Source organism: Danio aesculapii, chromosome 22 (genome assembly GCF_903798145.1).
Source record: "Danio aesculapii chromosome 22, fDanAes4.1, whole genome shotgun sequence".
NCBI lineage: Eukaryota > Metazoa > Chordata > Actinopteri > Cypriniformes > Danionidae > Danio > Danio aesculapii.
In genome coordinates this window covers 16,135,379-16,148,448 of record NC_079456.1, presented here as the reverse complement: position 1 = coordinate 16,148,448, position 13,070 = coordinate 16,135,379, and the positions used below count along the sequence as shown (strand labels likewise).

At 36.7% G+C, this 13,070-nt stretch overlaps 1 protein-coding gene across 1 annotated transcript; it reads right to left on the bottom strand.

Moving 5' to 3' along the window:
* Nucleotides 1–572: 572 nt before the first annotated feature.
* On the bottom strand, nucleotides 573–12,786 carry LOC130215512 (lipoprotein lipase). The gene is made up of 10 exons (XM_056447336.1): nucleotides 12,536–12,786; nucleotides 11,512–11,696; nucleotides 11,021–11,200; nucleotides 10,830–10,941; nucleotides 9,007–9,240; nucleotides 8,073–8,315; nucleotides 4,370–4,490; nucleotides 3,557–3,763; nucleotides 1,025–1,120; nucleotides 573–943 (listed from the first exon to the last, which is right to left on the bottom strand). The coding sequence occupies exons 1-10, from the start codon at nucleotides 12,639–12,641 to the stop codon at nucleotides 922–924; spliced, it is 1,506 nt and encodes a 501-aa protein (XP_056303311.1). The 5' UTR covers nucleotides 12,642–12,786; the 3' UTR covers nucleotides 573–921.
* Between the last annotated feature and the right edge of the window lie 284 nt (nucleotides 12,787–13,070).

Genomic DNA, 13,070 nt, shown 5'->3' with positions numbered 1-13,070 from the left:
ATATAGAAGTCATTTTATTTTATTATTTTATAGATTTCTTTGACGTACAGGACATTACTTACATAAAAAATGTATAAAATGTTTTAGCAGTTTGTATGATGCTGTAGATCGGTGTTTCCCAACCCTGTTCCTGGAGGCACACCAATAGTACAAATTTTGGACCCCCTTATCTGACCCATTCACTTCAGGTTTTTCAGTTCTTCTAATGTTTTCATGACTTGATTCAGGTGTGTTTGATTAGACAGAGGATGAAAATGTGTGCTGTTGGTGTGCCTGCAGGAACAGGGCTGGGAAACACTGCTGTAGACCAAATAAATGGCAGTTACAGTATATTTTATACTTTTGCTAGTCAATTATCTCTTTAAAGTGCAAGAAATAAATATACACTTGTACGATAATAAGCTTTCATGGCTCTTTAAATAAACAACTTAATCCAATTCTGATTTATTCAGACTTTAAATATGTAGACCTAATTGGTATTTTTGCTATATATATATATATATATATATATATATATATATATATATATATATATATATATATATATATATATATATATATATATATATATGTATATGTGTGTGTAACGGTATGGATGACTGCAAGTATAACTTAAAATAGTACCAAACAATAATGTTTTGGACAATTGTGCTAGCCAGAAGCATAAGCATCACATAAAATGTTAAACAGAATCAACCAATTACATGTTGAAATAAAAAATAATCCAATATAATTTAATAAACATCACATTGAGGCTTTTTGAGCCCATTCCATACAATCGTACAAAGGTCTACAATCCATATGCATGAATCACATTCATAGCAAAACATATTCAATACAGTACAGTCAGTGCATTTGCGATCATAATAAATAAGTTGTATAAATACATTGGTGGTTTGGAAAAGTCTCTTGTGAATAATTTCAATGGCTCTTCAATTTGGACCTGTGTTGGAAGAAATTAAATCACTGTTATTAGAATCCTTAATAATACATATGAAAATATAATACGCTAGATTGTTGTCACCTTTTAGACGAAGACCTCCACGATTCCTTGCATTTCACAAATACAACGTCCCGAGCCAAACTTGGTGTTTGGGGGTCTTTCAAACACAACACCATCCTAAATAAAGAAGAATGGTTACTTTTAGACACCTAAAAGTCTCTATATGTCATTTATTGTAAAGAGAGACAAAATTTTCAACCAAAACCTTTCTCAAAAAATATACTTGAAAAGTGGATATGTTTAAGATTATGGCTTTCTCAATTTCAAGAACGCAGAGAACAGACTTGCGTTCTTGTGGAGACCGGTCTTGCCAGGTGTCCTCGGAAGAACGAACTCGGGAGACCACGAGAACAGAGAACGCATCCTCTGAGAAATGAGATGCTGCGTTTTTACTGATGGTCACGTGACCTTCGCGCGTTTTTAATGGAAAATTATTTAAACATTACAGCCTTCATACAAGAACTTATTGTTTTTCCCTTTTTCACCAGATATACTTTACATAAAAACATTATAAATACACGTTGCAGAATATAAATAAAAAATTTTTATCTAAATTTCAGCAAACAAACACCCTTAATGTTTTTATTCTTTTATTAAGATGTCCATAATAATGTTTACTTTCACCGTTTCATTTAGGGAAACTCCTGAGATAAATAAGTGAGATCTCTGAACTTTAATAATAAATCTAAATAAAATGCTGCGCTTTCCCACCTCCAGTCGCAATGACTTCTGGGACTTCTAGAGCGAGATGGGTGCTCAAGTGCGTCCTAGATATCAAGAACACATCCGGGAAGTTTCACGCGTCCTCTGTTCTTGCGGTCTTGAGTATTGAAACTGAACTTTGGCAGCAGATGATGACGTTACACGAGAACACGAGGATGCAAGACCGCTGAAGAACGCATTTTGAGAAACAGCCCCTATGTCCTGGTTATGAAACGTTTGTGGTTCGTAATTAATGTGATGAACTTGAAACCTGAAATCTTCCAGGTTGCCTGTGTGAGACTGTGGAGAACTGTTTACCTTGAGGTGCATTTATTCAAGTTATTGAGTAAAACTGGTGCAGAAATGTGATTATTCTTACTTTTCTAACTTTAACAATACACCCTTTTCAATGAAAAACAGAAAAATACTTTGTTTTGGATGTTCATTTACAAGATGGTTTCCTTTTGGAGTGTTTACAGGATGTTTCTTTTAATTGAGTGAGTTTTAAACCAATACCATTGTCCTCTCATTGGCTACATTTACATGGACACAAATGATTTGTTTGCAATTGTACTGAGGATTCAATCAGATTCTGATATGTAAACACATGAGTTCGATGCGACTGAGGTTGATCTAGATGACATTACGATACAGTTAGGAGTGGTTTATTCATTTTGTAATCCATGCCAAATATTACGAAAGTAAATGCTTGAATCCCACTTCTTTCTTAAGTGTATTCAGAAATCTGGAGCACATGTGAAGTGCAATGCTGACATGAATTAGCGTGTGCTTATTTTAACCACTGGCTGTTTATTTTCATTTAGCTGCTCAATGAAGCACATTATTTTTAGAAATGTCCTGTAAATTACATCCAAGTTTAAATTAACCATATAAATAATATAATTAATTAAATAAATAAAGTAGAATTGGAATATTAGATAATAGAATTAAGAATTGTAACAAAGAAAATCTTGTTCAAAGCCAAACAGAATCACTGTACAGTGTTTAGGTCTCAAACTCAATTCCTGGAGGGCCACAGCTCTACACAGTTTTTGCCCCAACCCTGATCAAACACCGCTGATCCAACTATGAAGGTGTCCATGACTCTTGAACACGTTGATTAAGCTGTGGTCACACTGGACTTTTCTCCCCATAGACCTCCATTCATACGCACGCAAATGCGTCAGACCGGAAATGCAAGGTTGTGCATCAAGTTTTGCAGTTCGCTGTGTTGCAAAGTTCAAGCTTGGTGAACTCTGACCTGCGAAATCGCATCACTTGAGTGCGTGAGACCAATCGAGGATCAAAACATGACCTCTCTGGACAGAAATTTAAAATATGGAGCATTCGCTCGCTTTTCTAAATGTCTAATCATCTTGTTTAATCCCGCCCCTTTACAGTACAGTACAGTGCCGTACGACAGAATTTCACAAGCTCAAATTCTAGTATGACCAGCATTATTTGGATCAGTTGTGTTTGATAGAGTTGGAGCAAAACAGTGCTGCGGCCCTCCAGGAATTGAGTTTGAGACCTATGGTTTAGAGCAGGGGTGACCAACCCTCTTCCTGGAGATCGACCTTCCTGCAGATTTCAGTTGCAACCCATATCAAACACACCTGCCTGTAATTATCAAGTGCTGTTCAGGTCCTAATTAATTGGTTCAGGTGTGTTTGATAAGGGTTGGAGCTGAACTTTGCAGGAAGGTCGATCTCCAGGAACAGGGTTGAGCACCACTGGTTTAGAGTATATAAACAAATTTGTAATCAGATTTAATTTATTCTGACGATAATTGATGCATGTAAACATAGCAAACTATGCAAATGCATTTTTGTAAAAATGATAGGAACATACTTTTTTTGTGTCTCCCCGGCTCTGATTCTGATTTTTTGGACCCGCAAACCAGAATCTTTGGGATCTCCGGACCACCACGACGAGAGCAGATTGAGTAAAGAGGAAGAGGAGTCCTCCATTTTAAACTTCAGCATCAGCAGATCTCCGATGTCCTTCTCCGTTACGATGAGAAATGAGTGAGTCCTATTGCTGGTGATCTTCTCTTGTCTGTTTAAAGATAGTTAACGTTTGACTCGTAAAAACATCAGATTGCTAAATTTGACAATTACAAAAGAAAGTGGTGACGCATTTATTTTGATGTGAAATGTAAGTAGAAAGACTGAAATACTGTAGAATTATCTTAATTTTAAGTATACAGCATTTTCATTTACATCACAATTTGCTCAGTTAGCTGTATATGTGGCCATGATGGAGATACTCAGATGTAAACAACAGCATGGATTGCATGCTAATCTACTACTGAATACTGTGTTCTGCATATTTATGCTGTCTAAACCACTGAAAAATGTGTATTAGCTGCTAAATCGTATAGAGAAGGACTTAGTATTCTGGAAAATGTGTAATATTTTGACTAACAGATTATAATAGGCTGTATTCTGCTAGCTTTGTTAGAACTTTTGTCAGCTTTTAGTACTTTAAATGTTTTTTCTGGTCTGACTGATTAGTAAAGGCCAAAATGTGACAATAACTGGTTGTTTTCAGCAGCAGTAATCTACAAAATATGCAGGTTTCATTCGCTTCAGTGGTGTTGTTTATATTCTGCTCTCCAACATGGCCGACTGATGATGCATCATGAACACTCTTGTTACTCACATGCTCAGCTTCAGATCTTCTGCTTCACCGTTGGTACCATAAAGTGAGATTGTCAGTGCTGGATCCATCTCTAAATGATTTATTTGTCCAAGGAAGTTGATTTTGAGCTGATAGTGAAAAACTGTAAAAAAAATAAATAAGTACAAATGTTTTAGCATCTGACAACTAGGGTCAGGGTCAGTCTGAGACGAAGGCCCTTTCGACAGTCAGGTTTATCTGCAGAAATCCAATAGTTTCTAATCTGCATCCACAGACTTTGTGAATAACAGGTCGCATATGATGTAACAGACTGTTACAAATTATGTAAAACAAAAACATATATGAAGTGTGCTTCACACAGGTAAGTGGGCTTGACAAACCACCTGTAGAAACACTTACTCTAGCATTTTATTCTCTGAGCACTAACAGTTCCTTGGAATAATTAGCACCTACTGTGTGTAATGCCTCTTCGTGTTGGACAAAAAAGTGGAAATGTACAAATTTTAGTGTATTCTGCGGCTCTGTCTGTGCTTATTTACAACACCACATAGGTGTGGCATAGGTATTCCACTGTTTTAACCACTTTTCCAGTTTCCATCTGGATGCAGATATTTCTTGAGATAATACGCACATATTGTCTATCCACTAGAAATTCACACCCTTTTGCAGGCATGTGCAGCCAATTTTGTAATAACTGGTATTAATGATCTCTGCAAGATCCAAGGAGGCATATTAAGATCAATCTCATAATAATAGGCGGAAATAATTGAGCAATTATGACAATTTTATTTACATGTCTTCTTGAGTGTATTGCAGTATTTTACGATACAATTCTTCACTGTGGTGGCACGGTGGCTCTGTGGTTAGCACTGTTGCCTTATAGCTAGTCCTGCTGGATCAGTTGGCGTTTCTGTGTGGAGTTTGCATGTTCTCTCTGTGTTCACAAGGGGTTTCCTCCACAGTCCAAAGACATGTGCTAAGTTAATTGGGTAAACAATATTGGCCGTAGTGTATGAGTGTGTGTATAGGTGTTTCCCAGTACTGGTTTGCGGCTGGAAGGCATCCGCTGCGTAAAAAAATATGCTGCAATAGTTGGCGGTTCATTCTGCTGTGGTGACTGCTCATAATCGGGGACTAAGCTGAAGGAAAATTAACGAATGCATGAATTCTACCTTGCAGATGCCCCAAAATGCCAGACATGAATAAATTGTAATTATTATTTCAGGTCCCAAAATGTCATGCCGTAACCTGTCGAAAGTTCTTTTCGAATTTCATGCTGAGTGTGTTTACCGCATCAATGAAACCACTGGTGAATTACATGATAGAGCTTGAAAAAGCAGTTTTTTTGGAAAAAAAAAATGTAAATACTAATTAGATGAATTAATAACAGAAAATAGGAATTGGATTAAGCCAAGGAATATTGATTTAGCACTTTTGGTTCAAAAGTTATTAGCATAAAAATGATTTAATTATGATTTTAAACAGTTGGTGGCAATAGAGAGTTTCATTTGGTGATTTCAAACATGCTGTGATTAAGGTTCAGACTGCCTTCCATCTGTGTGCCAAATTTAGTTTCTTTCACCATACGGTTATATAGGCTGCAAAAGAGTGGATTAAGAAATACATGAACACTAACAGTTATGATAAATGAATATAATTTAAAATATTAGCAAAATATAGCACATCAGCAGCATTGTCTGTAAATAGTTACAAAGTTATTAGTTACTGTAATTAAATGCCTTATTTGCCCTGTCACAACAGCAGCCAGCTCGCGAAAAATACACACTTAGGCCCTGTTTACACTAATACGTCTTAGTTTTAAAATGGGATTTCAAAATGAGAATGACCCACATCCACACTGGCATTTTATCTAGAATGTATAAAAAGCCCTCCTTCCATACTTTACAGCTAAAAATGCACATCATGTGACCACACACACACTGTCATGAGCTGCAGCGTATGCGCACGTCTGAGCTCCAGCAGTCAAGCGGGTGCTTTGAGCACAAAACCCCAGAGAGCAGTCAGACAGTGTCAAAATTAATAGTTTTTTCAGTGCACCGCGATGCAGACGCAGACAATTCGGTATTGTTCAGTAATAATCATAACCGGTTATCATGTACTGACGTCATTTATCTCATATGCTCTCTGTCGTGAGGAAGGCGAGCGCGGGTATTTACAACACTACAGGCGCCAACTACTTAAAAATTTCACTGTGTGTGTGTTTTCTGGAAAGTCTTTCACTGGCACTTACAGCAGAAGCCCCTATTTATCTGCGATTGAGGGAATGAAAGTACTCTATTTCTCTCTCTCTCACTGTGGCCCATTTCACCTGCTGGCGTGCCTTTTCCTCCCCTCTGTTTTCCTCTCGGCTGTATGCATTCCCGCGGCTGTACCTGTGCATTGTCGCGGGACCCGACCAGATTTCATGCGGCGCGGGAATAAATTTCCTAATAAAGCGCGGGAGCGTACGGTAACTCTAGTGTTTTTTTACAGGAGTGTCACAATATCGCTCCCGAGTGGGCGAGCAAGCAAGCGCGTGTGGTGTGTGTGAGAGAGTGCGTGTGTGTGTGCGTGTGCTTGCGTGCGTGCGTTTGTTTGTTTGTTGCTGTCTGTGTTTGTGTATGTGTGTGAATGAGAGACAGTGTGGTGCTACGTGTTCATGAGTGTGTGTGTGTTTATATAGACAACTTTTTATAGCCACCCCCCAAAATACAACACTGTGTATGGAAAGCATCGTCAATGCACCGTGATGCACCGAAATATCGAATTGAACCGAATCGATGGCATGATAATCGTAACCGAACTGAACCGTGAGACCAGTAGAGGTTCACACCTCTATTCGGTACACTGCTTCAATCATTTGCTTTCACGCTTGTACTTAGTCATTTTAGCGTAAACCTCAGATACTGTTGGTTGGTTCCTGTTGGTTGTGCACCTTTTTTACCAACCAAGTTTGTTGACGTCTTTATAACGACACAGATCACTCTACTTATTCATGCCAGAGTTCCGCAGAAAAAGTGATTGACAGGTGGTAATTTTTGTGTAACTTATCTTTATTTATGATTTGGTTATGGGTAAAACAAAGCCCATGCGGGTCAGGTAGTTGAAACGGTAGGCTACAAATAATTAATTCATTATAGATTAATTATTCATAAATAATTAATTCACTGGTACCTACGATGTCGATGCCATCGTCCATCGCGATGTTTCACATTAGACATCATACAATGCCAAATTTGTCGACATCGCCCAACCCTTTTACTTGTAATATACTTGCCTTGAATACTGCAATAAATTAATCATGTGTATGTACATCAGTTCAGAAAAGCATTGTGTTTTTGTTATACTAATAAAATTTTCAGAATTATTAGATTTTTCGACTAAAGAAGGTTACCATTGTCTGACAATCGCATGTGCTTAAGAAACAATGAATTGACTAAGAAAAAAATGACAATATAATAGCATGTATCAAATATGGTGTCATAACTGAAACATTTAGCAATTTTATACATATAATGTTTAATTTTTCTAAAATAAAGCTAAAAGGCCCTGTAGTATTGAGTCAAATAATTCAATTACTTATTAAGTAATTCAATTATTTTCAGACAAAGCAATTAGAAAGTAATTTAAATACAATTGTAATGATGCAATTAGTTATTAATTACTTTTTTGAAGTAATTTACCCAACACTGAACATCAGTGATACAAAAAAACTGTCACTGACCTCTGAACGGCATGGAGCCTCGTGTCTTGGTGAACATCTTGACACTTCTAGCCTTGCGAACCTTGCTAACGTCATAGCCCACGGTGTTGCAGCCATTCTTGCGACACTGAAGGCAGACGCCACGGTCGAACATGTCATTACTCCCACAGCTGTAGGCCCTGCCAGCAGCTTCTTCGTTCAACAGCGAGTCGATGAACAGGTGGATGGACCTCTCGTGCTCGCATCTAATAGCATTATTTATTGCTGAGGGTAAAAATGAAGCATTGTTTATTCAAGTTTGACCATAAATGTGACCAAAAGTTAGTGTCTTGATTCTTGAAAGAGATGAATGGGTTAATTGTGGAAAGGTTGTAGCAGGTTTTGTTGCCAAAATATATTAGAAAGGCGGATTATGAAAAATGTGATTATGAAACGCTGTCACAACCTACTCCTGATTTAAAACTGATCCTGTTCTGAAATTCTCACTTGAGGAATGTTACAGATTGCTTGTAAATGAGTGCCACAGTTCAAAATATAGTTATATGTTTGAGGTTATTAGGGGAAAACAGCCTTTTAAAAATAAATTATTTCTTAGTATTAATACATTTATTATTTTTATTAATTTATTCTTAATAAAAATGTAAACATAATGTATTCTAATATAATATTTTTTTGTTTACTTTATAAACCATCTGGAAATTATTTTAAGCATGATTATTAAAAAATATATATATATATTTCCATAAATGTTTATATTTTTATTAAATATATAAGTGATTACTATAGACAAATATCAATATCTGTAATGTTACTTACCATTGAAATATTTTAGTATAACAGTACAAATTTACATGTTTATTTTGCAACATAATATATTATTTAATGTGTAAATATGCACACATTTTCTTCAAAACAGTTTGTTTGTGTACATATAATTGCAAATGCATATATTTACCAAATATTCCATAACCAGCAATTTTCTCCAACGCTCCTCTCAAGTTGCAGCCGGGCTGGAAGCTTCCTCCATTGGGGTAAATATCCACATGACCCACCGGCTGCTCAATTCCAATACTGAGACCCAGAGAACCTCTGGTGAATGTGTGCAGGACATCCACAAAATGGGCATCATCTGGGGACAGTCGTCCGTGAGCATGAACCCCTTCAAAATCGGGCCCAGCAGGGTCTAGACCTGCAAAAACAAAAAAAAAAAACCTTGACCCATGTGTTTCTGTGAAGTTTTAGCTCAAAATTCCCCACTGATACTTAATTATTGCATATCAAATTTGCCCGTTTGGGTGTTGACAAAATATGCAGTTTTTCCATGTGCCACTTTAAATGCAAATGAGCTGCTTTCTAGAAAAGGGTGGAGCCTTTATATGCTACTCCAGAGACAACAAAACAAGCAAATCTAATGCTTGCTTACAACTTTTAGACAGAACAAGGACATTTCTGAACAGTTGGTGGAAACATTTTCGTAGTTGTGGTGAAGTAAAGTTCATTTGATGTGTTGGACTTTACAACATTGCATTATTAGTACAATATTCGTATCTTCAAAGGAAATGTAAAAAGTCTGTCGCCTGATTATACTGCTCGCATAAAAGGTGTGTTATGAATTGACTGTGTTTTCAAAATGGCTCTGGTCTCTGTGAATACAGTCAGATTCAATAGTAACTTAAGCCATATTAGCCCTACAGGATGCTAACATGCACATTCAGAAAGAACATTATAAAGCATGTATAAATGTATAACACTTTACCGACATCCTCAGCACATTTCTTTAACCTCTATGTTCTCAGTATGGGTGCAAATTACAGGGGGGGGTTTGACCCCACTAAATGAGTCTTGATCCCCACAAAAGCACATAAAACTCTTTAAACAGTGGAACATAGTTTGCACCAACCTGTATCTTAAATAGTAATTCATTTATTTTCCTTCGGCGCCACAGCGGAATGAACCACCAACTTATCCAGCAAATGCTTTACACAGCGGATGCCCTTCCAGCTGCAACCCAGTACTGGAAAACATCCATATACACTCATACACACAGATACACTACCGCCAATTTAGTTTAATCAATTCACCTATTCCGCATGTCTTTGTACTGTGGGGGAAACTGAAGCACCCGGAGGAAACCCACACAAACGTGGGGAGAACATGCAAACTCCACACAGAAATGCTAGCTGATCCAGCCCGGACTCCAACTAGCAACGTTCTTGCCTTAAATAGTAATATTATTAATTAAAAATAATAGATACTATACATTTGACCACCCCTATAATGGTTCGTACCAATGTGAATGCATGATTGTGCCCAGCAGGTTATACAGGAAAATGTTTAGTCAACAGACTGAAATGAGGAGATCTAGCCTACCGTAAGTGTTCACATAACACTTTTATTATAAAATAGGTGTTTGTATCTACATATTGCCTAAAAGTGAAGTATATTTTGATTTGTATGGTGAATTTTAATAGATGTCTATGGACCTACTGAAAAAAAGCTGGCCCTCCCCAGAGAGTCTATGTATAATTCACAAAATTTTATCAGTGGCGCGGATGTCGTGAGTCTATGTGGATTCATATAGTAGATCCAACTATAACTTTTGCAATGTTTTTTCTGGCACGGCCATTGTAAGTCTATATCTGCTCCAGCAAATAAACATAAATGGAAATTCTGCATGTTTTCTGGGTTGGTAGATGCAACAGGAACATGGGAAAATTCAGATTTTCATCATTATGTCCCTTTTATGACCTGCTGTTGTAAGAAAGAAAGCAAACAAACCTGTGATTCTTCCAATTTTGTTTGTTGCATGACTTCCTGCAAAACCCGCAACATGTGCTCCGAGACTGTAGCCAATGAGGTGCAAGCTCTCCAGAGGAACGTTGGCTGTTTCCTTATGAGTTAAACATGAGTGAAAATTCAAATCATCTGCAGTTATGTGTGTTATGAAGATTTGATTTGCTGACACCAACCTCTATCCAGTCTATGAAGAGTCCGATCTCTCGTCCCACCATTTTTGTGTTTTGTGCCGCCACCACATAATGATCCTGGGCTGTGTCCAACCAATCCACGACGATAACGTTAGCATCTTTCTCACGATTATACAGCGCTGCGACCAGTTTCTCAACCCAGCTCTCAAAGAGTCCACTCACCTGAAGAGAAGGTGTTAAATTAGCATGAACATAGGGACCATTTTGAGGGATGTAAACAAAAACAATGGTCTTAATGTATTTCTTGTATTACATTTTTAATTCTTATCGCTTCCGAGAATCCAAAAAGAGCCACATATTGATAATGTTATGATAGCTGTTTGTACATAAAGTTATAATTTAATTGCCTCGTTACAGTTATAAAGTAGTTTGATAACAAGCAGGAAATGTTCATGGGCCAATGACATCACCACATTGACATGGTCTATATTGGGGTGAATGGGAAAAGAGTCAGATGAGCTGATTGATTTTACCGTCCAACCGTGGATAACCAAAAAGGTTTTTGACGTGTGGTTGAAGTTGCAGCTGCTGAGAGTTTCCGCTTTGCCACGTACAATATAGCAGACGTCGTCATCTGGTTGGGACGGGTTTCTCAGAGAAAACTTGACGTTGAGTTTTTTGACATCTGACAGATCCCTTAGATCATCCAGGAAATGATCTATATGAGGGTAACAGTCATTGAAAACAACATAAATCAAATTAAAAATATAATTTGAAAGTGTTTGATCATTTTAGATGTCATAAAAATATAATATTTATAAAATATACCTCTAACAACATAATTTTTGTAACTATAATAATAATTTCCCTTCATTAAAGTCATATTTAAAAATATTTAATGTGTGTTTAGTTCTACAACGATTATTACCAACATAAAAACAGCAAAGCCAAATTAAAAATATATAAATTGAATTATATTACTTTGCTATTATTAATATTATAATATTTTAATTAGACACTAATAATATCATACATAACCTTATTTTAATAATAATTAAAATATGTATAATATAACATTAAACATAAATCTACATGCTTCAGATGTGACGTAAAGCTACATGGCATGCTTTATAAAAAAAAAAAAAGAAAGAAAGAATGAAAAAATAAAGAATAAATGGCGAGAGCACAAACATATTTTCATTGTTCTTCTCACCTGACATAATAGGTGGGTGGAGCAACAGTATCTATACACCTTTACATTAGCCAGCATATGAACTTAACATTTGATAAATTATTTTTTAAACAGCATTAAAAAACTAAACGATTCCAATATAATACAACAATGTACAGAAAATTAATGGACCAGCGTGGAAGGCTGATATTAAAGTCTTTGTCATATAAAATGCGAGATTTATAGTGTGATTTTTTTTTTTATTCACGGCCATTATGAATGCAATTCATTCAAAACAATTGCGACACATCCAAATAATAAAATAACGCCTCAGGGTTGTCCTGATCCGCTCCTCAGGCAGCATCAGTAAACATCTCAAATCTTACCAAAGACTCCGTTCAAGACGTTTCCTTCCTCCAGAGCAGCGATGAACGGACCGGTAAAGTTTAATACGAGCCACATGAAAGCGCACAGTAATGACCGAATGTTCATGTCGTTTCTGTGTCAACTTTGCGCACGTGTGATCTTGGCCGATTACTTTCGCGCGCGCGGGCTGCTGCTAAAATACTGAGAGGAAATGAAATATGCGCGAACTCCTTGAATAACCAGACTAAAACACTCTGAGCCTCAGACTTCAGCTCTGCTCCTAAATAGCTTTAGTAAGAGCCACTGGTCGCAGCCCACAGGCGGGACAAAACATTTGACGAGTCTGTCAGTTAATCTTTTTTATAACTATAGTATTTTTTAACTTGGTTGACACCTTTTAACTGACTTTTTAAAATCTATCTATCTATCTATCTATCTATCTATCTATCTATCTATCTATCTATCTATCTATCTATCTATCTATCTATCTATCTATCTATCTATCTATCTATCTATCTGTCTGTCTGTCTGTCTGTCTGTCTGTCTGTCTGTCTG

Excerpts from the sequence above, each read along its gene's own strand:
- LOC130215512 (XM_056447336.1), bottom strand. The coding sequence starts at position 12,641 with ATGAACATTCGGTCATTACTGTGCGCTTTCATGTGGCTCGTATTAAAC. Across the intron at positions 9,241-10,829 it reads CAAAATTGGAAGAATCACAG|GTCTAGACCCTGCTGGGCCC; the intron begins GTTTGTTTGCTT and ends TTGTTTTTGCAG. Across the intron at positions 1,121-3,556 it reads GCCGGGGAGACACAAAAAAA|GATGGTGTTGTGTTTGAAAG; the intron begins GTATGTTCCTAT and ends TTCTTTATTTAG.